The 27,376-nt window shown below is 45.4% G+C and overlaps 1 protein-coding gene across 4 annotated transcripts in view; it reads left to right on the top strand.

The window, feature by feature from the left end:
- The window catches only part of WDFY3 (WD repeat and FYVE domain containing 3), a 2,050,643-nt gene that overhangs the window by 1,824,646 nt on the left and 198,621 nt on the right, over positions 1-27,376 (top strand). For all 4 annotated transcript variants that reach the window (XM_086961876.1, XM_086961875.1, XM_086961873.1 and 1 more), the window contains one exon: positions 18,450-18,604. In XM_086961876.1, coding sequence (XP_086818002.1) covers positions 18,450-18,604 — 155 coding nt within the window. The remainder of the gene's footprint in view (positions 1-18,449; positions 18,605-27,376) is intronic.

The raw sequence follows: 27,376 nt of genomic DNA, 5'->3' as shown, positions 1-27,376 counted from the left end.
CCCATTCCACTCGGACCATGGCGGCTACTACTGCAGGACATCTGTCAGGCAGCTAGGTGGGCCTCGCTGCACACGTTCGCAAGACACTTCTGCCTGGACAGCCCAGTCTGGAGGGATGGCTTCTTTGACCGTTCCGTCCTCCAGGACTTTCTGGTGTGATCATTGGTTCGCAGACCCACCACTGGGGTTGGTATTGCTGGGGTATCTATTCTAAGGTAAGGAATCTAATACTAACCTGTTTCTTTCAGATGCACAAGTTACTTACCTTCGGTAACGATATATCTGTTAGAAACAGTAGTTAATATTAGATTCCTTACGGCCCCACCCATCCTCCCCTTTCTGCGAACCGATATATAGGGTTAAGGTCATCCCCTTTCAGGGCCCTAGTTTCATGGAACCAGTGTTGGTTTTTATCATGGCTCTGCGATTCTGGCGCGGAAAAGCTGTGTATAAGAACTGACGTTAGCGCGCGAGGGTGGCGTCTAAGTACTCCGGCGACGTCATCCCGGCGATGACGACGGACGCAGAGCCGCAGACGACGCCTACCGACGCGCAAGGGTACTGCTACGCAAAAGTTTCCGGATCCAGTCTGAAGCCTTGGGATATTCTAAGGTAAGGAATCTTATACTAACTACTGTTTCTTACAGATGTATTGTTACCGAAGCTTAGTAACTTGTGCGTCGGCGCTGAAAAAGGATACTTCCACAGAAGAGCTTTTCCAACCAGTTACAAAACAAAAGACTCTTCGTATTCATCTAAAAACTGGACATATAATTACAGTGCCTGAAAAGAGGAAAATGGACTCTCCCAAGCCACCTCCAGTTCCTCTCAAAGAACATGCTTAAACTTCCCCCATACGAATTCCTTCACCACTGCCAAAGATACCACCCGACATTTCCCCTGCGCACTCACCATCCACCACGCATAGCCCTACACCAGAGGATAATGATGATGAAGATGATTATTCACAAGGGGTAAAAAGCGAGCAACACATAGAGAACACTGATGACCCAGACAATATTCCTGGGCCATCAGACGCGCCAGATGCACCAGATCTGCCACAAGATGACGCATACCCTTCTAGGCCATCTCCTCCAGATGACACTATTGAGTTTACACAGCTTATTCATAGGGCAGCCTCTTTTCATGGGGTGGATTTACATACAGATCCAGTGGAAGAAAACTTCCTTATGAATACATTACTGTCATCACATAAAACCACAACCACATTACCAATACTTAATGGAGTGGTAAAACGTGCACCAGAGGTATTCAAAGACCCCGCCAGAGCCAGGGTAATTAACCCCAGACTAGAAAGAAGTATAAAGCGGCTCCAACTGACCCAGCATACATCAAAGGTCAGCTGCCATTAGACTCAGTAGTCTCAAATGCGAGGAGAAGAGCTAACCCGCAGACAACAGGGTATGTTCCACCCCCTTATAAGGAGTCCAAGCTTTTAGATGCTTCAGGGAAACACACCATCTCACAAGCAGCCAATATCTGGAGAATTGCTAACACTCAAGCTTTGTTAGCAAGATATGATGGCGCTCATTATGATGAGCTAGAGACACTTATGCAACATTTGCCAGAACAATATAAAGCCAGGGCTTCTGACTTAATACAAGAAAGCAAGGTCATTACTAATGCCTCAATCTGCTGTGCGTTAGATGCTGCAGACACAGCCTCTAGAGCAATAAATACAGGAGTACTGTTACGTAGACATGCCTAGTTAGGCATCTCTGGGTTCAAGCCAGAAGTACAGGCCAGTATCCTAAATCAACCTTTTGACTAGCAACATCTTTTTGGTCCTACAGTTGATAATGTACCAGAGAAAATGAAAAAAGATATGGACACCGCAAAATCCATGGGAGCCTTACAAACTCAGACCCACAGAGCGTCCTTTTGTCGCTCCTCTTACAGGGTCGCCTCTAAAGGTTTTCAAAAAGACAACACCTCCTCTTCATATAAAGCACCCACCCAAACCTCGCCCAGTAGAGGTTATTACAGAGGAGAATATAGAGGTAACACCAATGAAGGTAGAGGCAGAGGCAACAACAACCGCAATGCCTCCACTCCCAAACATTGACTTCCCTCCCATTCCCCCAGACCATTCCACTCCTGTCGGGGGGAGATTACAACAGTTCCTACCTATCTGGAACTCCATCACCACAGACAGGTGGGTATGACAAATAGTTTTGTCAGGTTATTACCTGGAGCTCACTTCCACTCCTCCAACAATACCACCCAGACAGCATCCCATGTCACAGGAGCATCTCACTCTCCTAAAACAAGAGGTTGCATCTCTACTGCAAAATAATGCAATAGAACCAGTCCCAAAACACCATCGAAACACAGGAGTTTACTCCCTATACTTTCTCATCCCCAAGAAGGACGGTTGCCTCAGACCTATACTAGATCTGAGGCCCCTAAACTTTTACATACAATCCGACCACTTCCATATGGTCACATTAGCGCAGGTTCTGCCTCTGTTAAAACGAGGTGACTTCCTTGCCACATTAGATCTCAAGGACGCCTACTTTCACATTCCCATCCATCAAGCTCATAGAAAGTACCTTTGGTTCGTACTAGACGGTCAACATTACCAGTTCAAAGTACTCCCTTTCGGAGTAACTACAGCACCTCGTGTTTTCACAAAGTGTCTAGCAGTAGTAGCAGCATATTTAAGAAGGGACAACATCCACGTCTTCCCATATCTAGACGACTGACTAATAAAATCCAAGTCAAACCACCAGCGTGTGCATCACACGCATCAGACCATCTGCCTGCTACACAAGCTAGGATTCACAGTAAATCAAAAAAAGTCACATCTCTAACCATCCCTGTCTCAACAGTATCTGGATGCCACAATAGATACCTCCAAAGCAATTGCATCCCCCAATCCAACAAGGATACAAAGTATGCAAGCTTTCATACAAAAATTCCAGCCGCAACACTTACTACCAGCTCGGGTGTTCATGCAATTAATTGGAATGATGGCATCTTGCATCTTCATAGTGCCACACGCAAGACTCCAAATGCGCCCCCTGCAAGAGTGCTTAGCAAGTCAATGGAATCAGGCTCAACAACAGATAACAGATCTGGTGGTTGTGGACGACCGGACACATCGCTGTCTGCAGTGGTGGAACACCAAAACCTTTCCAAGGGTCTGCCGTTCATAGAGCCTGCTCCACAAGTGGTGCTAACCACAGACTCATCTCTCATAGGATGGGGAGCGCATTTGGAAAAACACACAGTACAGGGCATATGGACACTACAACAAAAGCTACTCCACATAAATAATCTGGATTTGCTAGCTCTAAAATCGTTTCAGCATTACCTATCAGGCAAGGCTGTATTAGTCCGTACCGACAATATTACAGCCATGTTTACATCCAAAAACCGGGAGAAACACACTCCATACAGCTCTCCCGGCTGGCGCAGAGCATATGGAGGTGGGCCATTCCTACAAAAATCTTTCTGTTAGCAGAACATCTACCACGAGTTCACAATCAAGTTCCAGATCTGTTAAGTCGTCAAAGACAACAGATACACAAGTGGGAACCTCATCCTCAAGTTCTTCAACCTTTCTTTCACAAGTGGGGCCAACCAGAGATAGATCTGTTCGCCACACACAGCAACTCCAAATGCACAAGCATCGCTGCCAGATATTCACACCCAATGTCCAAAGGCAATGCGATATGGATGAGTTGGTCAAACAAATTTGCGTACGCTTTTCCACCTCTCCCACTAATTCCATTATTGGTACGCAAACTACAGCAGCATTCCCGCATATTGATTCTCATAGCACCAACGTGGGCAAGATAACCGTGGTACACCACACTACTAGAACTCTTGGTAGTACCACATCAAAAATTAAACCTCTCTCCACATCTACTGACATAGAACCATGGAGAGATCATGCATCCAGACCCAATGCAGCTCAACCTACCGATTTGGCTCCTGAGGTCTTAGAATTTGAATACCTCAATCTTCCCCCTGATTGCATGAATGTTATAAAAGAAGCTAGACGCCCCACCACTAGATCATGTTATGCAGCCAAGTGGAAAAGGTTTGTTGTGTATTGCACTAATAACAACATTAACTCACTAGATGTTTCTATTCAAAACATCATATGTTACCTGCTCCATCTACAAAGATGTAGTTTAGCGTACTCCTCAATCAGGTTACATCTTGCTGCTATAGCAGCTTACCTTCAAAACAGACAACATCTGTCATTATTTAGAGTACCTGCCATCAAAACATTTATGGAAGGACTCAAAAGAATAATTCCTCCCAGAATACCACCCTCCATTGTTCTCACTAAACTTATGAGTCCTCCATTTGAACCCTTGCATAAGTGTGAATTACAGTTCCTTACATGGAAAGTTGCTTTTTTAATTGCTATGACCTCACTCAGAAGAGTGAGTGAGAGCCAGGCATTAACAATTCAAGAACCATTCATACAACTCCATCACAACAAAGTGGTTCTCAACCCGTTGGACGCTCATGATGAGCTGAGCTCGTCATGAGCCACGGTGCTCATGTGCTCATGACGAGCTGAGCTCGTCATACCAGTCCGAACGCTCGCACGCGGGAATAAATCCACCGCTGTGCTGAACGTTCTATGAAAACAGGTGTGGCCGTGACGAGCTCAGCCCGTCATGAGCACACGGCCACCGCGGCTCATGACGAGCTGAGCTCGACACGAGCATCGGTGCGATGTGCACGCCCCCTGCCCCCTAGCACAAAAAGCAAAACGCACTCTATCCATTCCCCAGGGCTCATTCCACCCGTAAGTTAGGGGCATCTATGGCATTTCTAGGAAATATACCCCTAGATATCTGCAAAGCAGCTATATGGTCTACACCACACACATTTACAAAACACTACAATGTAGATGTGCAAGCAAAACAACAAGCTAGTGTGGGTCAGGCTATACTCAAGACATTATTTCACACTAATGCAACAGATACTGGTGGTCGCCGCTAAGGGAGAAAACTGCTATGCAATCAATGCACTAGTATGTGGTCTGCAGCCCATATGCCTCGAACGGAAAATGCTACTTTTGTATCGTTTTGTTCGCCCTAAGTTGGCAGGGTATGCTCAGACGTGAGTCCCTTTCTACCTTGGCCACTGGATTCAAGATAGCCTGGCTGATGAGGATTATGAATCCGAAACCGGTCCGAGGATGCTTGTTTCCGGTCCAGGGAAGACATGGCTTGGCAGTTCGGGCTGGACTGTTCGCATGAGGCACAGGGTCAGACTGATTTGCATATAGCCATGTCTGAACTGGGGTGGCAGAGTGGGCTAAAGAACGGTGATGGATTAAACCCAGATCTTTTGACTGGGTGTGAGTGTTTGATTGATTCAGATGCTCCGTCCATCACCACCACCTTTTGTACCGCCTCAGGTGAAAATGATTTGCACCCCGAGTAGGCTGGGTATGCTCAGACGTGAGTCCCAGGCTCTCCACATCACTGGAGTCAAGCTATCCAGGCTGAAGAAGGCTGATAGCCAGAAACCGGTCCATGGATGCTTGATTCCGGTCTAGGTAAGACATGGCTTGGTAGTTCGGGCTGGACTGTTCCCATGAGGCACAGGGTGAAGGCTGATTTGCATATAGCCATTGTCTGACCTAGGGTGGTGTGGAGTGCAAAAAAACGATGGATTTAGGCCCAGATCTTTGTACTGGGGTGAATGTAAGACATTGTTCTGCATTCTGTCCATCAACTGTATTTTTTGCAATTTTCAGGTGAAAATGAGGCACCAGTTAAAAGACTGAAAGTTGTGACTGAGACTTTACACAGTAAAAGATTGTTTACAAAAGATTTGATGACGAGCAAGAAACAACATGTCCAAAGTATGTCACTGATAGGCTTGTCAATGGCATCTAAATATAGAGTGAGTAAGGAAGAGACGAGGTTACAGTCATTGAAGACTGGAATACTGTCGACAAGATCATTGCCTGTAAGAAAGCCTTGAGCAAGAAAGGTAATGTGAACAAAGTTCTTGCCATCTATGAACAGAAAGGTACCGTTGATGAGGTCTATGTCATCCCTGAGGGTGTTGCCGTCAATGAGAGAGATAACATAGGTGGATATGTTCATCTGAAAAAAACACGTTAGTGATAGATTCCTTACCTTGGAATTAACTCCAGGCGTCAGACTGGAACTAGAACATTTTCGTCAGCAGTACCCCTGTGCGTTGAAAGGTGGCATCCTGCAGCTTTGCGTCTGTCGTTGGTGTTGTGGTTGCCGAGATGAGGTTGAGGCAGCTATTAAGATGCCGCCCTAGCGAGCTGACCTCAGTTCTTTCTTTTTTCACGCCAGCAAGTGCAGATCTGGAGAGAGCAGTACCCCCAGTCACTTTTTGACTGAGTTTTTTCAAGGCCTTTTATCTCTATTTTTTTAGTCGATCGACTCCTGGTGCAGTAGAGATGCCCGGCTTCAAGACCTGCGGGGACTGTCATCGCATGATGTTGGTGACTGACCCACACTGCATGAGTCATTACTGCCTGGAGCTCGACCACGACCCCAAGTCGTGCTCCGACTGCCAGGCCATGGTGCCGAAGACTTTGCGGTAGCTGTCCCGAAAGTTGCTCGAAGTTCGTCAGTCGGCTCCGCGCCGCTCAAGGTCCCTGTCCCGTGGGAGGTTGAGGGACCGGTCGCGGAGCCACCACCACCGTTCATCTTGATCAAAGTCTTCGCACTCTGGGTCAGGTAAGACAAAACATTCCAAGAAGTCTAAGAAGTGCCATTGCTCCCTGACTTCCCCTCGCCTGACGCAGATGAGGGTGTGGATGGTGCCTCCCCCAGGGTAGGCTCCGGCAGAGCCTATGCTGTCGCCGACGGCCTTCCCGGGACCGTCGGCGATTCTGGGCCAGCTGCAGGACTTTCTGTCAGCCATGGCTTTCCTCTTTGGGCTGTCGGGCCCCACTGGTGCGCCTTAGGGCCCCGTGAGTCCGACTAGGGTTTCTAGCCCTTTACTGTTAGTGCCTCAGGTATCGCTGTCGGCTCCGGCGCCGCAGGACCTCCATGGCTCCACGCCTGGATCCCGGTCGACGCCGGTTGACCTTGTGACACCTCCACCGATGCGACCTCACCAGCACCACCTCCGACGTCGCCCTGCCCACCGGTCTATGTCGCCCCCAGTCTCAGGCCCGATGTGGATACAGCGCCACTCGACGCCGATTCAGACGCCAATGGGGGATCTCTATCCCTATGTCCAGCCTCCTTATTTTCGGCCTGTTTATCAGCCTTCGGAGGAAGGGGAGAATTGGGAGGGGTCTGAGGATCCTCTCACAGCACAATGTGAGTTTGACCCGGACTGGGCAGAGGAGTTGGGGGATGCCAGTGGTCTTGATACCTCTCCTGACCTTTGCATGCTGTCTTCTCCTACCCTGGCTACGGAGGAGGGTGCAGGTTATGGCCCTTCACCTCGAGCTCCCTAAAGTGGCCGTCAGGACTAACCTCCTAACAGAAGTGCTTCAGCCAGCAGCTACCTTTTCGGAGCCACTGCTAACTTTTAACAATGCACTTTCGATCGTTCTTTTGGGCACCAGGTCCAGGCCCACCACAGGGGCTTCTGTGGACAGGAACGTGGCCTGATGCATTCACCTGGCTGCATGCAACCCCATTTTCCTTTCCCAACACCCCACCCCTGAGAGCTTGGTTGTCCAAGCCTCTGCGTCCCCAAGCTCATCCGCTACCGCACCACCAGACAGGGAATCCAAGAAACTGGAGCAATTTGGTAAGAAGATTTTTCTTCCACCAGATCAGGGCTGCTGTCAGTGAACACTGCATGCCTATTGGGCCGTTATTCCCACTCTGTGTGGGATACAGTGGCACGCATGCTGCCTCAATGTCCGGAGTAGGCCCGGACAGTGGTCTCTCAAGCTATTGCTGAAGGGAGGGATACAGCCAAGTTCACTATTTATTGTGGCCTTGACACCGCAGACTCGCTGGGCAGGGCGATTTCCACGAAGGTGGCGCTCCGTCGCCACGCCGGGCGGAGGACAACTGATGTTTCTGGGGATGTCCAGAACACTTTGATGGACATGCCCTTTGATGGCTATTGCCTTTTTATCATCAAGGCAGGTAGTGCATTGGAGCGCCTTAAGGACTCGCGGGTTACGCCAAGTTCCTGGGCCTTTCCACCACGCGCCCTCCTCCGCCTTCTGCTTTTCGCTCCTTTCGTGGTCATGAAAGGGGCGCCCTAAATGTTTGTTTCAGAGCCACAGGCCTGCGCAGCAACAGTCTCAGCGCGGCTGCGGACATGGGACCCGCCGAGCCGGGTCAGGGGACCAGTGGGTGGGTCAGTCCACCTCCATTCCAGCCACCACTGCCTCCAAACCTTCCTAATCCGGGTTTTCATGCCTAACAAACGCCAGTGGGCGGCAGGATTCGTCATCACCTCCCCCACTGGATCACCATCACTTCGGACAGGTGGGTTTTACAAATAGTCCGTAGGGGCTACTCCCTCCGCTTCGAGACTACCCCTCCAGTCATGCTACCCCAGTACCACTGCATGTCGGGGGATCACTTGGCACTTCTTCAACAGGAAGTTGCGGCCATCAAGACGTTACTGCACAGGAAGGAGGACGTGGTTATTACTCCCACTACTATCTGGTGCCCAAGAAGGACAAGGGCCTGCGTCCTATCTTGGACCTTAGGGACGTCAATCTCTTCCCCTGGAAGGAGAAGTTCAAGATGTTAATTCTGGCTCAGGTCTGGTCTGCTCGCGACCTTGGAGACTGGATGGTAGTGTTGGACCTGCAGGACGCATATTTCCACATTCCCGTCCTGCCGGCCCACCGGCATTACCTGCAGTTTAAGGTAGGCCACAAGCACTTTCAGTTTACTATGCTACCCTTTGGCCTTACCAGTGCCCCTCTGGTATTCAAGGAAGTGATAGCGGCGGTCGCAGCTCATCTGCACAGATCAGGGGTTGCAGTCTTACCCTATCTCGTCGACTGGCTGTTGAAGGCGGGCTCGCCCTGGACAATCGTCTCCCACCTCCAGACTACGGCCAACCTCCTTCATTTGATGGGGTTCTCCATCATTGTGCCAAAGTCGCACCTGATTCCCTCTCAGAAGCTCCTCTTCATCAGAGCGGTTCTGGATACGACACACGTTTGGGTCTATCCTCCTGGATGGTGAGTCCAGGATATACAGGCTCTGATTCCGATCTTTCGGCCTATATCATGGGTTTCGGTCAGGATGACCTTGAGGCTGCTGGGCCTCATGGCCTCCTGCTGGTCGATCATGCCAGATGGCATATGCAGGCTCTGCAGTGGTACCTGAAGTTCCAGTGGGCACAGCATCAGGTGAACCTGTCCGATTATGTCCAGATCTCGAAAGGCACTGCACAACAGTTTCAGTGGTGGCTCGCAAACCGGCATTGGGTCAATGGCAGATCCCTCTCCCTTCCCCAACCGCAGCACACAGTGGTGATGGATGCGTCCCTCCTGGGATGGGGCGACCACATGGGAGAGGCGGAGATCAGAGGCCTCTGGTCTCCGGCGGAGTCCAGGCTCCATATCAACCTGTTGGAGATTCGGGTGAGCCGACTTGCACTGAAGGCATTCCTTCCCTCTGTCAAAGGAAGAGTAGTGCAGGTGTTCAGACATCACCGCCATGTGGTACTGCAACAAACAGGGTGGGTGGGGACGTGGACCCTATGTAAAGCGGGACTGAGCCTCTGGACATGACTGGAACATCAGGCCATTTCCCTGGTGGTTCAACACCTGGCAGGTTCAATGAATGCAGGGCGGACAAACTCAGCCGCAGGTGCATGATGGATCACAAATTGAGTCTTCCCTCCGAGGTGGAGCAAGGTCACTTTCAAAAGTGGGGAGACCCTTGGTTAGATCTATTCACCACCGCAGAGAACGCGCAATGTTAGCAGTTCTGTGCGTTGGAATTTTTTTAAGGCGGTACTCGCTAGGCGACGCTTTTCTTCACGAGTGGAGTTGGGGTCTGTTGTAAGCCTTTCTGCCTATACCACTTTTGCTCAGAGTGCTGAAGAAAATCTGGCACGACCGGGCCCAAGTTATTCTTGTGGCTCCGGACTGGGCTCTAAGAGTTTGGTATCCCGAGCTACTCAGTATGACCATTGATCCCCCAATCCGACTGCCTCTAAGGGAGGATCTTCTGTTGCAGCAGCAGGGGACAGTCCTCCACCCGAAACTGTCCAGTCTCGAACTCCTTGCATAGAGATTGAGCGGCGGCAGTTGATTCCTTTCAACTTGCCTCCTGAAGTCTGTGATGTCATTCTGGCAGCCAGTTGTCCCTCCACTAAGTTGGTATACGCCTGCAGGTGGAACAAGTTTTTGGCATGGTGCACAGCAAAGGCTGTGGATCCCCTTTCTGCCCCTCTTTCTGAGGTCCTTCTGTTCCTTCTTTCTTTGGCCCAGCTTGGTTCTGCTCTGGGCTACATTTCTGCTATTTCCGCCTTTCATATGCTTCCTGATCAGCCCTCTCTTTTCAAGTCCCCTGTTGTAAATAGATTCCTCAAAGGCATTACTCACCTTTTCCCTCCTATTCCCTCCGTAATGCCACAGTGGGACTTGAACCTGGTTCTCACATATTTAATGTGCGCTCCCTTTGAGCCTCTTCACAACTGTCCTCTTCGTCTGTTAACTTTGAAGACTGCTTTCCTGGTTGCCATCACCTCTGCTAGAAGAGTGAGTGAGCTCCAGGCTCTTTCTTGCAAACCTCCTATTCTGTCTGTCCATCCGGACAAAGTTGTGCTCAGAACACGTCCATCCTTTCTGCTAAAGGTTGTCACTGTCTTTCACATCAGGCTGACCATCACTTTGCCCACCTTCTTTCCTCCTCTGCATCCTTCCAGAGAGGAAGAGAGGCTCCACCATCTGGACCCAAAATGTGTGCTCTCATTTTACCTGAATCTCACACAACAGTTCCGGGTGGATTACCAGCTCTTTGTTGGTTACGTGGGTGCAAAGAAAGGTTGGGCCGTACACAAGCAGACTATCTCCCGATGGGTCGTCTTGTGTATTAAAGCCTGTTATTCTCTGGCGAAACAGGAGCCTCCAGTGGGGCTATGCACCCATTCCACCAGGGCGACAGTTGCCACTACGGCATTGGGACGTGGTGTCCCTTTATAAGACATCGGTCGGGCAGCTACGTGGGCCTTGTTGCACACTTTTACTAAGCACTATTGCCTGGACAGCCAAGTCCGGAGAGACTGCTTCTTTGGCCGTTCTGTTCTACGGAACTTCCTTGTGTGATCTTGGTTCACAGACCCACCACCGGGGTTGGTATTGCTGGGGTATCTATTCTAAGGAAAGGAATCTATAAATAACGTGTGTCTTTCAGATGAACAAGTTACTTACCTTCGGTAATGATTTATCTGTAAGAAACATTAGTTAGTGATAGATTCCTTACCGCCCCTCCCATCCTCCCCGTTCAGCGAACTGATTTCAAAGGTTAAGGTCATTCCTTTCAGGGCCCTAGTTTCAATGCACCAGTGGTCAGAATCTTGCATGACTCTGCGTTTCTGGTGCGGAAAGACGTGTACGGAACTGACATCCACGCGCGAGGGCAGTGTCTAAGTAGCTGCTGTGACGTTATCTCGGCGACCACAACGGTCGTGGAGTCGCACGACGCCACCTTCCGACGCGCAGGTTTACTGCTGGCGAAAACTTTCCGGATCCAGTCTGACGCCCGGTGGTAATTCTAAGGTAAGGAATCTATCACTAACGACTGTTTCTTACAGATATATAGTTACCAAAGGTAAGTAACTTGTTCTTTAGAAGAAATGAGGCATCAGTACAGAAGGTGTAGGAAGCATGTCAATGACGAGGAAAGAGCCATTGATTGGAGAGAAGACATTGTCGTCACTATGTTTCTTGGCACAAATGAAATAATGTCTAACTCCAGAGTTGGGAGAGCTACAGATACAGCCGATGGAGATGGAGACACAGTCTCAGTTTATGCAAGATACTTCTTCAGGGCGAGAAGCAGAAGCTAAGCTGGATAAACAACATGATGATGTAAATGATCCAGATATAGACCATATGGAGACTTTCTTCAGTGATGAAGAGAGAACAAAAGGATATAGGGTGACTAATCCAGAACAGCTGAACGTTCAATATATCTACTACGAAGAGGGTTATTATGAGGATAAGTATGTTTATCCTGATCTGAGTTAGATAGTAATACTATTGGAATGTAGACCCAGAAACGAGGAGTGGTAAAAGTTCCAATGCAGATGCTAAAGGCACAGCAGAATAGGGTTATTGACATTCAAATAATGCTACCACTGACAACACAGACTGGGCACCAGAAGGTATTATTGGAGACGCAACAACCTCCAAATTTGCAACCTGAGTATTTGCAAGTGCAAGCCAGCAGCAGTTCAAAGAGTCAGCAGAATCAGCAAGATAGAGAGCTCTATGAGAGTAGACATACAATGAGGATGTTGGTGAAAGCGGTCAAATATCACCAATGGGGAATGAAGCTGATGATCAAAATAACAATGCAGACTCTGATTATATGATAGAAACTCCTAGTGATCATGATAATGATGGCTCTGAATGGAACCAGTTTATAGTTTACACACAGACCTTCGCCACCAGATGACATTGGCAGGTTTCATGCTTTAATTTGGAAAGCAGCTACCAACATCTGCAGAGAAGAAGTCTTGCTTCCTTTTCCATTTAAAGGAGAATTCACAAAGATGCACATTTTCAATCCTTATGTTAGTCCTTCTTCCCATAAGAGATCTAAGTATTATGATGAATCCAGCACCGTTATCTGTAAACTTGGCAACGGTAGTGGAAAATATAAGGCAATGAATACTGCAGCAGGTTGCATCTTGAATCGGGTGAGAAAAGATTTGGAATTATCACAGCAGCTCAGAGGAGATCTAGAAACCAGACTCCTTTTACAGCGGCTACAGATAAGGTGGGCAGAAAAATTGGACTCGATGGAGAAGAGAGTGAATAGGTTGGCCGTTGAGGTAGCGAAAATTGCAAATTCAATTGTGTAGTAGCAAGATTTGTCAGGCGTCTATTGAGTGATATGTCACAGGTCATTGAGAAGCTGCTTGACAAACATAAAGAGATGGCAAGAGCAATATTGAAGGAAATAGAGCAAATGTCATCTTTGATTGATGCAAGAATGGATGTATCTATGGGCATTTAGACTGATTGGCAATGCAACAGGATGAGAAGATATGGTTGGCTTAAAAGCACATCCTTCAGGCAAGAAGTTCAGTCTTGTAAAAGGGATTTACAGTTTGATGGGAGCAACGTTTTTGGAAAGAAGGTGACTGAAACAATTACAAGCAATAAAAGCAGACAGAGACTGATCGGTCTCTAGGAGTGCTTGAAAATTGGCAGCACATTAGAAGTTTCAGAAGACATAATTGGAGACAAGGGCAAAGTTCCAAGGGATCTTTTTTTCAACTTTCTTTTTTCGACTATATAGGCAGTATGGCACATATGCTCAGTATGGATCGTATGACCTGCAAAGACAAAAGAGAAGCCAGAGTTACAGGCAAGATAGACAAACGACCAAATACATCGTTACCGAAGGTAAGTAACTCGTTCAACTAGGCCGCAAGACTTTTAGATGTTTCACAATACTCTATAAAGGTCTACTGTCTTTGACAGTTAGCTTATACAATTAATGAAAATAACTACAGGTTTTAACATAAGTATGAGTTCATATTCCTTTGGTACAAACCAGTATTCAGTCAGAGTTCCGTGTAAGTATGTCCTCATTACCTTATAGTGGGAGCCTGTGCCTGAATATAGTTGCTGTCAAGATGGAAGTGATATGGATCACATTGTGTTGGCCATGATAGTTAATGAAATACTGACTGCCTCCAACGCTACTAAAGCCTGCTTTAGATCCTGGTGCTAGCAATGTTCTATTTGAGGAAATTGCTGCCTTGGAGGCTGAAATGCCCCATATCACTTTAGAACGATAGTGTTACATTTTCATGGAAGGAAGCTCATTTAACCTCTTCTCCTGCACTCTGCATGTTGGACCCTGATTCTGACATTCTCCGTTCACCCAGGTGTATAAATGATCTGTTAGATGTTCAAAATTTGATTCAATGCCTTTTAGACTCCCCATTTGACTCTTGTTTCAATTATTGTTTTGGGTACTGGTTAATATTCCTGTATATGATTATTGTATGCACTCCCCTTATCTCTCTATGCTCCATCGCATAGCCCGTTCCTACTTGTGCACTCAGGTTATATTGAGCTGTTATGTTTGTACTAGTTGATTCAATGCGCATTGGATTCCCCATGTTAGACTAATGTTCTGATTTGTTACCTTTGCCTCAAACTGTAAAGCGCTCTGATATCCTTTGGGATCAAGTTTGCGCTATATAAAACTTTATAAATAAAAAAATAAAATAATAATGAGTCTGAGCGTTTCTTGCCAAGCAGCATTTCCTCCCACAATCAGCTGCCCGTGGGAGAACGAATGCAATATATTTTAACAGAGTGGCAGCAAATACCAACCGACAGGTGAGTCTTGGATATTGTGAGATAAGGACACACCCTGGAGTTTGTGGGAGAACTGTATACACCACCAGAAACAGACAAACAGGTATTTAAAAGAGTTGAAAAAGAAATAATAAAAGTCCTACAGAAAGAGGCTTTTGAGAGTACTGTTAGAGGAGAAGAACATGGGCTTCTACTCCAGATTCTTTCTCCTATTAAAAAATCAGGAGATTGGCGTCCTATATTAAACTTGGGAGCGTTGAATAGGTTTATAGAGAAACCGTTTCAGACTGATAACATTGCAAGAGATTTTGCCATTCGTAACAAAAGAAGATATTATGTCATTCATAGACCTGGAAGATGCTTATTCCAATGTGCTGATACATAAAAGACATAGACAGTATCTGTGATTCCTAGTAGATGGACAACATTACCAGTTTAAAGCCCTTCCTTTCAGACTTAAGTTAGCACCTCGAGTTTTCACGAAATGCATGGCACCAGTTGCAGCTTACTTAAGGAGGCAAGGAAGTATGGTTTATCAGAATTTAGATGACTGGCCCATAAAGGTGGACAGCTTATTCAAGGGTCAAGAAATTACCAAATTGATAATGGAAGTTTTTCGGTGGCTAGGATTGGTATCAACACAATGAAGTCAAGTTTGCATCCAGAAAAGGAATTATTTTTTCTGGGAGCAAGGATTGTGGCTGAGAGTGGGGTAGTATACCCTGTGCCAGACAGAGGCGACAAGTTGAGGACACAGCTGTGATTCCTGATGGGAAAGAAGAAAGGAACAATGAGAGTGCGCAAATCTCTGCTTGGATTTGGGTCTTCTTGCTTTCTGCTCATTCCATATTGCAGAATCGGACTGAGAATCATTTACAAGCAGTTGGATTAGCAGTGAAAGCAGATGCATGGAGGATTAATCAATATAGTCCAAGTAACACCTACCATGAAGAAAGCATTGAGATGGTGGAAGTGAGAGGAGACTATTGCATCTGGGGAAGCCACAACTGTGTTCAACAATAAAAGCACTTCTGCTAGGATGGGGAGCCCATTTGGACAGAAAACAGGTAACTGGCATTTGTAACGAAGAAGAAGGGAAATAGCACATAACTGTGTTGGAAATGAGGGCATTAAGGCTAGCTCTAAATGCTTCTTTGCTCATTGTGAGAATACAGCATGTTATGTTCTGGACATAAAATACAAGACCAATGTACTATATTCAGAAGCAGGGATGAATAAAGTCAAGGTAACTTTTGAAAGAAGCACAAATCATGTTGAATTGGGCCATTCGGAATAACGTTGTCCTCTCGACAGAGCACATATCGGGAATGTGCAATGATGTCACTGAGCAGGTATTATGCAGACACCCACGAATGGGAAATATACAACAAAAAGTTGAATATGGTATTTTACAGTTGGGGAAAACTGTAATGAGATAGGGTTGAAACAGATAGTAATTGCAAGTGCAAGATTTTTGCAAGCTGATGGTTTTGCAGAGGCACTCAAGAAGATGCATTTGCCATATATTGGGAAGGAAATTTTGTGTCTGTATTCCCACCAATACCTTTGGTCTTGAAAGTGTTGAGCGAGATAAGGCAAGAGAGTTGCAAAGTTATTTTGGTTTCGCCTGCAGTGCCACAACAGCATTGGTATGTGGATCTGTGGAAGCTGAACATAAAGAAAACAGTTCGAGACAGATGTCAAGCTGCTTTTTTAAGAACTAGGCACAAATACTTAACAACCCAAAATCACTTCTCTTAACAGCATGGCTTATAAAGGACTTAAAAGTTGGTCTCCTGGATATTGCTAAGGCAAGCAGGGGCACATGAAGACATAAACTAAAATGGAAACGGTTTATAGTGTGAACAAGTGCCGCGATATTAGATCCACAAAAGATGGCTCCATATGAATTTTAACCCTATTTGTGGTATCTTGCTAAGTCTGGTTTATTTTTTATGTCTATAAAGTTCACTTGACAGCCATTTATAAGCTTTTAAGAAGTTCGAGTCAAATGACTGTATCAAAGAGAGGCTTGTTTAGAAAATTCCCGCCTAAGCTGGCTCTAGAGTGGGAGCTAAACACTGTATTGTCAGCACTAATGAAGGTACCATTCAAACCTATTATTAAAGCATCCATAGAGAATTGAACGTGGAAGACTGCTTTTCACTCAACAATTGCTTCATCTCTTAGAGGCAGTGAGTTATAAGCATTAAGTTGTAAAGAACTGAAGCTGATTTTTTCTAAAGGCTAAAGTGACTTTAGTGCCTAATCCAAAGTTTATACCAAAATTACCAACGTCTTTTAATTTGGTGCATAAAATCACATTGTATTTTCTGCACATCCAAGTACAGTTGCAGATCAAACTTAGGATTTATTGGACATTAACAGATGTTTGAAATTGTATTTGCAAGCAATAAAAGACTTTAGAAAAACAGATAAGCTTTTGGTGGCATATGGTTCACGAAGTAAAGTCAAAGCAGTGAGTAAGCAGACTGTGGCAAAGTGGATAGTGTCTTATAGTACGACAGCGCATACTTCAGTGAAAAGACCATTGTTGAGGTTAGTGAGAGCACATTCGACAAGAGCTATGGCAGTAACAACTGAGCTATTCGCCGGCATTTCTTTAAATGACATTTGTAAAGCAGCAAAGTGAAAAACCACTCATGCTTTTGCGGAGCATTATTGTATTGATGTGCAGTCCAACAAGGAGTCAGCGGTAGGTCAAGCAGTGCTAAGATTTTTTGTTAAATAAGGTATTACTCATTCCCACCATCCTCTTTATTGAAAGTTGGAAATATGGTACTGCTTTGATAATTTGAATTCAAGCATGTGAATCTGTGAAAGATCAAATGCTGCAAAAATTACTTACCTGTAACTCTGTTTCTCTAGTATTGGTAGCTTTGATATATTCACATGCAACCAACCCCCCTCCCAATGTCTTGAGGTTTGAAATATAGTGTGTGTGATGTAGAAAATCTGACAGTTGAAAGCCTCAGGCAAGGAATCAGCTGGGTGAGGTGGCTTCTGATTAGTTGGAGTTTGGGTCATGTATAATAAGGTGGATAGGAAGGAAAAGTTCAGCTGTAAAGCAATGTATATGGGTGAAGGTGTACATTGCTGTGTTACTACCAAAGGGTTCCCAATCTCCAGTGCTGGAGAATCTTAATTGGACTTAAGTAACTTTAATCCTTTCACGTAGGTTGCTTGGCTTCTTGTTGCTCTTCAGCAGTCATTAGTGAATTCCAGTTCTCCAGTGCCAGGTCCACAGCTACTTATACTTTGTTTGCTGTTCAGCCGGGCCTATCATTGTGATACTTTGTTCCGTTACAATTCTTAAACAGAGTACCTTTGCTGCCCAAGGTATAAATGTATTCATCCACTGCTGTAACGACCAATTTGGTAAGACATATAGTAATGAAACATCTAATAATCCAGTGTACCTCTTGCCATTGAGGAAATATTGTAAGTATAACTTTGGTCAAGGAATGCACCTGTCGGTATTAGTTACTCCTTAGCCAGCCCTCAAAGTGAAGCCTCAAGTGCTAAATAACAATGCCAAATGACAACCAGCCCTATAGTTAAGGATCACCTTCAATTTTGAATCAATTATAGTGCTATAAAATAAAAATGGCTTTACAGTGTGAAAGCTTTGGTGTAGTTAAACTACTTTAACTGTGCAGTTCAAATGATATAAAGCTACTTACCTCGGCCAATGTCTGTTGCGTTTGTATAAAAATGCCTAAAGTAAGTACCGTTACTGATTGTGTATGCATTCACCTGGGTGACAGCTAAGAAAGGTGCTGCTTATTTGACCTGGTGCAGCATTGAAATTAAAGATGAAAAGTGGTGCTGTTATGCTGTACAATTTGGAGGTTTGCTGTGGCAATGACACCTCTCTTTGCTGCATTTCTTCCATCTTGTAGTTTTGAAGTAATGTGTCTGTGTTTGGTTTTCTTTCAAGAACTTAAAGAACCAATCGGACAGATTGTCTGTACAGACAAGGGTATCCTGGCAGTGGAACAGAATAAGGTTCTAATACCTCCTACTTGGAACAAAACCTTTGCATGGGGCTACGCAGACCTCAGTTGCCGTTTGGGAACCTACGAATCAGACAAGGTTTGTGAGCTGATTTTGCAAATGATTTAATGCTTAGAAAGAAACAAGTAAAAATACGAAAGAGAGAAAGGACGCCGCCTCCGTGGGAAACACGCTGATTAGGATTCACTTGTTGAACCTTCACAGCAGCGTCCATCTGCCATAAAAAAATAGTTTTAGCTTACAGCCTTAAAACATAAAGTCCAAAAAGAAGCATGGAAGGAATGTTCATCCCACAAATTTTTCTGGATCTAGGTTTCTGATTTGCTCTAGAACAGATGAGATCGGCTGATCTCGGAATAAATAGCTGTTCGAGGCATATGAGCTGCAGATCGTACACTTTTGCAATAGATCGCCTCCTGGTGTTGGGCTCGGATGATTGCAGGTTGTTGTCTTCTTGGAAGAAGACTTTGTAGTCACGAGATAGGTGACTCCTCCCTTGGACAATACTGCGCATGGTCATCGACTTCATCCTCAGATTGTTTTTTTCCGCCTCTGGGTTCGGATGAAAGTTTTCCACTCCTGCTAGAAAAGACTTTTTCAGCAACTTCGAAGCGTGAAACTTTATATTAACATTTTTGACATTGAATAGACTTTTCGACATCACCAGCTACATTCCGGTGCGTCGACGCGGGCCGTTGGGCCTATCGGTGCCGTACGACCTATGCCTCATGGACAGAACTCCATTCAAGAGATGACCGGTATGTCGATCAAAATTCCCTCATAGCGACCATCACGAGGTCTGCAACCTCTGTCTATCGCCGGAACACGACGAGTCGACCTGCACAGCCTGTGCACCCTTCCGATCGAAAAAGACCATTCGGGATCGGAGGGTCCGTCGACACGAGATGAGGAGATTAGCGCCAGCACCGGAGGCCATCTTTGAGGAGGAGATCGTCGGAGAGGACGTCTCCAGGGACGAGGATCCACTCGAACATATCTCTGAGGACGAGGCTCCACTCGTTGCCTAGGAAGACTCGCCTGATCTCCAGATCATATCGGGGGCAGAGGACTCAGACGACTCGATTCCATCTCGGCAGCCCGTGAGTACTCTTGCCCCTGCACAACATACACTACCCAAGCCAAAGGCAGCGGTCGGCACTCAGCCCATGGGGCCCAGTCGAGACAGAAATCTACTCTCAAACGCCCCGCCTTCGGGCTCGGCTCCGAGGAAAAGACTACACCTTCCGGTGCCTCGGCACCGACGAAACCACGTGTCAATTCCACCTCCTCCATTGGCACGAAACATCCTTCGACACCGAAGGACTCTTCGACACCGAAGCCAAGACGCCATTCGGTACCCAAAGACAAAGATCCTTCGGCACCCAAACCAAAAGACACATCGGTGCCGAAGCCAAAAACGGAACCGGATCCGAAAGCTTCGACTCCGAAACCTTCCGGTTCCAAAAATAAAGATGGAAAGCCAGAGTCCGGCGCCGCAGGGCCAACGAGACCTGTCTCCACGCCAAAATCTCCAACATTGGTACCAAAGACTCCAAGGCCTGATACAGAGACACCTAAACCCTCTAAAAAGCCTACCAAGCCGAAACCACCTTCGGCACCGAAAATTTGCCACAGGACTCGATATCTCCTCCTAAAGAAAAAAACACAAAACAACCCCTATCAGCACCGAAAAAATTGACGCCGAAGAAGATTGTAGAGGAGGAAGAACTGTTTAGACCAGATCCTAAACAAAGAAAGGTCCATATCAATCCAAAAACTGGACATGTGGAAGCAATTCCTTACAAGAAGAGACCAGCAGACACACCACTTCTACTTGTGGTTCCTGCCAAAAAGAAGGATTGTGCAACTTCTCCAATGCACCCTTCCTCTCCTTCACCTTCTTCCTCTCGTATCCCTCCTTATATCTAACCTATAGCTTCTCCTGTTCAATCTCCTGCATCATCACACCACACAGGTGGAGGAGTAGGATCTAGGTGGGGGGAATGACGTACCAGAGCCACATGCATACCCTTAGATGAAGATGTCAATCCAGAATATCCTAAGGATGACGACATATATGGTTTTCCACCACACAATGTGTCCGACATTCTTGATCCTCAGTACTACCCAACAAAACCTTCCCCTCCAGAAGATAGTATTGGGTTTAATCATCTATTAAATAGAGGTGCCCTTTACCATGGGGTTCCAATGCACTCTGATGCCATTGATGAGGATTTTTTACTGGATACATTTGAGCAGTCACAAAGGTCTACGCAAATACTACCCATGATCAAAGGAGTCATTAAACATGCTCCAGGAATATTTAAAGACCCGGTACGATGTAGGGTGTTAAATCCAAGAATAAAAAAGAAGTATAGACCAGCACCATCTGATCCAGTCTATATTAAGGGACATCTGCCACTAGACTCTTTGGTAGTGTCTAATGAACGTAAAAGAGCCAATTCCCAGACCTCTGGAGACACGCCCCCGCCTGACAAAGAATCTAAAGTTATTGATGCGTCAGGGAAACGGATTGCTGCGCAGGCAACAAACATATGACGCATAGCAAACACACAAGCCTTACTCTCACGCTATGACAGGGCTCACTACGACCAATTAGAAAAACTAATGGAGCACCCCCCGGATCAATACAAAGATCAGGCAACAGAGCTCTTACAAGAAGGCAAATTAATATCCAATGCCTCAATTAAATGTGCACTAGATGTTGCTGACACAGCATCCAGAGCAGTCAAAACTAGTGTTATACTCAGACGTCATGCGTGGTTATGCATTTCAGGTTTTAAACCAGAGGTACAGACTACCATCTTGAACCAGCCCTTCAATCAGAGCCAGTTGTTCGGGCCGGAAGTAGACAACACAGTAGAAAAGATGAAGAAAGACACAGACACAGCTAAGTCTATGTGTGCATTACAGTCCACACAGACTAGAAGTAGTTCTTTTCTACGCTCCTTTTATAGAGGAGGCTCCAAGCAGACCGGCACAGATACAACATCATCTTTTAAGACGCACACACAGACTTCCTCTAACAAAGGCTACTTTGGAGGAGGATACAGAGGCAACAATAATAAGGGAAGAGGTAGAGGTAATAACAACAACCGCTCCTCTTCCACTCCCAAAGAGTGACTTCCCTCTGCCTCCCCTACAGCATTCCACTCCTGTGGGGGGCAGAGTATCACAGTTCCTACCTGTCTGGAATTCCATCACAACAGACAGATGGGTAAGACAAATTATCCAACATGGCTACTGTCTAGAACTCACAGCAACCCCCCCCCAAACATACCATCCAGGCAGCGTCCAATGTCCACAGAACATATAACTCAACAGGAGGTTATAGCACTTCTACAAAAGGATTCTATTCAAGTAGTTCCTTTATAGGAACGGGGAACAGGAGTTTACTCCCTGTACTCCCTAATTCCCAAGAAGGAAGGGACACTAAGACCAATTCTCGACCTCATGCCCCTCAACCATTACATACAATCAGATCATTTTCACATGATCACTTTACAACAAGTACTCCCACTATTACAACAGGGAGACTTTCTTTCAACACTAGACCTGAAGGACGCTTATTCTCATGTTCCTATACATCCTGCGCACAGGAAATATCTAAGGTTTGTCATACAAGGGCAGCACTATCAGTTCAAAGTCCTTCCATTCGGGGTCACAACAGCACAACAAGTGTTTACAAAGTGCTTAGCAGTAGTAGCAGCACATCTCAGAAGACAACAGATACATGTCTTCCCTTACCTCGACGATTGGCTCATAAAAGCAAGATCGTTCAACCAGTGTGTACAACACACAAAACAAACAATTCAGACATTGCACGACTTGGGGTTTACAATAAACTACACCAAGTCGCACCTAGAGCCTTCGCACGTTCATCAGTATCTAGGAGCTACCATAGACACATCTACAGCTCTAGCGTATCCCAGTCCAGCCAAGATACAGAGCATTCAGACCTTAGTCTCCCTTTTTCAACACCAGCAGTCTCTCCAAGCCAGAGTGTTCATGAGACTGATAGGCTTGATGGCGTCTTGCATCTTCATAGTTCGTCACGCAAGACTGCAAATGCGCCCATTACAAGAATGTCTAGCACAGCAGTGGAATCAGGCTCAAGGTCAGCTCACAGACCTGGTGTTGGTAGACAGCCGTACATATCGCTATCTTCAATGGTGGAACACCAAAAACTTGACAAAGGGACGGCCGTTCCTAGAACCTGTTCCACAGATAGTGCTCACAACAGACGCATCCCTCACAGGATGGGGAGCCCATCTCTTGCATTATACCACACAAGGCCAATGGAACAACCAACAAAAACAGTTCCATATCAACCATCTAGAGCTGCTAGCAATTTTCCTAGCTCTCAAAACGTTTCAGGTACAAGTACGAAACAAAGCTGTCCTAATCCGGATGGACAATATGACAGCCATGTATTATATACAAAAACAGAGGGGGACACACACTCTGCAACTGTCCCAGGTTGCAAAGAACATTTGGAGATGGGCCATTCCTCAAAACATACACCTGACAGTAGAACACCTTCCAGGAATTCACAATCAGATAGCAGATCTGTTGAGTCGTCAGTCACTTTAGATTCACGAATCGGAGATACACCTACAAGTTCTTCAACCATTCTTCCAAATGTGGGGGCATCCACAGATAGATCTGTTTGCCACCCTTGAAAATGCAAAATGCCCAACCTTCGCCACCAGGTTTCCACACCCAAGGTCGGAGGGGAATGCGATATGGTTTAACTGGTCAGGCAGATTTGCGTACGCTTTTCCGCCTCTCCCACTCATTCCACTAGTAGTATGCAAGCTCAGACAACAGTCTCTCAAACTAATACTAGTGGCTCCCACATGGGCACGTCAGCCGTGGTTCACCACACTACTAGATCTCTCACTGGTTCCACATAAAAAATTACTGTTCACGCCATCCCTGTTAACACAGAACCATGGAGAAATAATACACCCAGAGCCAAGCCAACTGAATTTGGCGATCTGGCTCCTGAAGTCTTAGAGTTTGGTTACTTAAACCTACCACCAGACTGTATGAACATAATTAAGGAAGCTAGAAGACCCACTACCAGAGCATGTTATGCCGCTAAGTGGAAAAGATTTGCAATATATTGTAACAATAATCACATTGATCCACTGGATGTTTCCATACAAAATATTATTTGCTACCTTCTACACCTACAAAGGTCCAATTTGGCTTATTCTTCCATACGCCTGCATCTGTCAGCAATTGCAGCCTATTTACAGAATAGGCAACATCTATCTCTCTTTAGAGTACCTTCAATCAAAGCATTTATGGAAGGATTAAAACGAATAATCCCACCTAGGTTACCACCTGCTCCATTATGGAACCTAAAGGTGGTCCTTACAAGACTTATGGGACCCCCTTTCGAGCCTTTACACAAGTACGAATTGCAATTCCTAACATGGAAAACTGCTTTCATTGTTGCCATCACCTCTCTCAGAAGAGTTAGTGAAATACAAGCGTTCACAATGCAAGAACCATTCTGTCAGATACATCCTAACAAAGTGGTTCTTATGCCCAATCCTAAATTCCTGCCAAAAGTTATTACTCCTTTTCACCGTAACCAATCAGTAGAGCTACCAGTGTTTTTCCAAAAACGGGACTCTGTTGCAGAAAGGGCTTTACACACCTTAGATGTTAGAAGAGCTCTGTTATACTGCACAGACAGTACTAAATCCTTCAGAAAGACAAAACAACTATTTGTATCTTCCTATCCCCCACACAAGGGCAATCCCATCTCTAAAGGAGGAATTGCCAGATGGATTGTAAAGTGTATACAAATCTGCTTTCAAAAAACTAAACATACACTAACGGTTCCTCCTAGAGCGCACTCCACTCGCAAACTAGGAGCCTCTATGGCTTTCTTAGGAAATATACCAATTGAGGACATAAGCAAGGCAGCAACATGGTCTACAATACACACCTTCACTAAACACTATTGTGTTGATTTGCAAGCCAAGCAGCAAGCTGCAGTAGGCCAAGCTGTCCTTAGAACACTATTTCAGGAAGCTGCAACGGATACAAGCAACCACTGCTAGGGGAGACACTGCTGCACAATCATTGCAAAAGTGTATGATCTGCAGCTCATATGCCTCGAACGGAAAATGCTACTTACCAGTATGCATCTGTTCTTGGCATGTAGAGCTGCAGAGTCGTACATGCCCTCCCGCCTCCCCGGGACTTGTATCCGTTCCAGTACTCATCTTACTTAGATGCACACGCATGGACATCCTTTCTCTTTACTTCTACTAACTCCATCATTTCCCATCATGGTGAAAAACAATCTGAGGATGGAGTCGGTGACCATGCGCAGTATTGTCCAAGGGGAGGAGTCACCTATCTTGTGACTACAAAGACTTCTTCCAAGAAGATAACAACCTGCAATCATCCGAGCCCAACACCAGCAGGCGATCTATTGCACAAGTGTACGACTCTGAAGCTCTACATGCCAAGAACAGATGCATACTGGTAAGTAGCATTTTCCTTTGTTGTCCTGAGGAGAACCCCAACATCTGAAAGTGGGATTTGAAACACGTAGACTGTGGTCTCTTTCAAACAGTGTAAAAAAAAAGATTCATCCCTGTTTCCAAAAACAATTGGATTGATATGAGTTAAGTGCGAATTAGGTATGAAACAGTTTGTGTTTTTTAGAAAATAGCACACTGTTTGAGGCATGCCCAATATAGAAGATTACAACATTTTAAAGAAATGTATGCCTGTCTGGGTTTGTTTTTCTTGTGAATGTTTTGTCTTAAGTGTTTTTTATTTATTTTTGATTATATGTTGAATGTCATTTTAATGGTATAGGTTTGAAAATTGGTGATGCCATATTAGAAATGAAGGTTGAGGTGTTTATAATGATTTAAACGTTTTTCTAAATGTATGGTATAAAAAAATACAGAAAAAGTTTTCTATTGAATGAAATAAAAAACAATGAAATGGAGGTTCGGGGTCACATTGAATGGTTCTTTGTGCCCTCTTTAAAAGAATGATGATAACAAATATATCAGCACTAGCAGGTTGGTTGTTGTTTTTAGAAAGCATCAGGACATTTTTATTATTTTTTTCTATTTATTTGTAGGAAGTGGAATGTATGTCATAATCTCCCACCCCAGATATAATAGACCAGAGCAAGATGATTGGTTTTCTCTATATGACCTCCAGGACTGCTCCACTTCACATTTTGCTAGTAAAGTAGTCTGTAGTCCAGCTGGATGAGCCAAGGAACATGATGACAGTGCTTCCCTATGCTTGCTGTTTCCATTTTGGGTCACTAAAGAGACTGGTGGAATGTCTGAGCGAAATAAGCTTTTCGAGCAGCTAAATGCGCAGAACACCATGGTAGCTCTTTCAAGGAAGATGGAAAGAATGGTAACCTCCATAAGAGCCTATTGGAACACTTTGCCATCTCCACCCTCCTTAAATGTACTTTTGGTTTAGAGTGCATATTTTATGAAAGCCAGAGGTCCATTGTATAATTTGCCTCTCATAGTTTCCGGACCTTGCCTTGATTATTTTGTACTATGGTATGTCACAGCAACACAGAGGATCAATGCCTGTCCACGCAGATCTCCAGAGTGCAAATGATTCACTGCAGAGTACACAGTCAAGAAGTCCCCTAACCCACATAGGAAGCAGATGTTACTGTTGGAACCCCTTGCACGTACATTTCTGGAGAACACTTGACAAGAGTTTTAATGGCCAATACTGTAGAGGAATCACCATATTTAATTCACTGCCAAACCAAAAAGAGGCTGGCAGAGTGAAGACATGCTCCTGTTTTTAAGGAGGAAGAGGAAGATAAACTGCAAATTGGCCTAAGGGCGGTGTAGGAATTCCAATAGCCTGAGGAAGCTAAAGATCTCAACAAAGTTTAAAAAGCAGGATTAGTGATTGCAGGCTGGACCTTCTGTTGATGCTGGGAGAAAGATTGCCACTAGATGTTTAAAACAATGTTTAAAACAGAGTGCTGCCATGGCATGCATTGTTGACAGTTACAGTAAGGTGTAGTGAAATAAGATTCCCAGGACTCTTCACTAAGAATTTGGGCCAGAGAACACACTGTAAAGGAGGTTATAGAAAGAGTTGTGTCACTGATAGTCTATATAACTGCACAAAAATCAGAGGCATGTAATATATATTTGTTTATTTATAGCTCTTATGAAGTGCTCAAACCAAAAGTTGCCTACTCAGTGCACTGAGGAGAGGGGGGCAGTGGGACATTCCTTAATGCTAAATGCCATGGAGTTCATACAATGACGATGAAACAGAAGTGATCCAGTGAGCCAAGCCTTTGCATCCAAAGATGAAAAGCCTGGAAGAGGAAACTGCTGTAAACTTGCCAGTCGTAACCCACTGACTGGCAATTAGAATTCGTATGTACTTGAGGTAGTCAAGCCGGAGGCCTGAGGAAGTCTCCAGAGTCTGAACCATAAGAGAAATTGAAAAAGTGTGTCTCTAGGCCTTGTTTCAACACAAGGAAGTCTATTTCCATTCTCAACAGCTGAGGATAAAAACGAGGAGTCCTCTGCCACAAAAGGTCTGCCTCTAGATGCTAAGGATGATTTCTGAAATCCAGATAGATGGTAGGACTGAATGTGTATGGGCCGACTCCATGAAAGACTTGTGGACAGTGCACAATGTTTTGAAACTAACTTTTATTGATGTGGTTTCTGTTGCATCATTCCCCTGCTTTTCCCCCCTTAGTCCTCCCTAGTTCTTGGTTTGGTTGGCTGATGGGATGAAGAGTTATCAGAAGAGAAATCAGCATGAAATACTATATAAATA

The sequence above is a fragment of the Lissotriton vulgaris genome, chromosome 3_1, assembly GCF_964263255.1.
Source record: "Lissotriton vulgaris chromosome 3_1, aLisVul1.2, whole genome shotgun sequence".
In the NCBI taxonomy this organism is placed as follows: Eukaryota; Metazoa; Chordata; class Amphibia; order Caudata; family Salamandridae; genus Lissotriton; species Lissotriton vulgaris.
The sequence above is the reverse complement of the archived record's forward strand: the minus strand, read 5'-3'. Positions and strand labels throughout refer to the sequence as shown.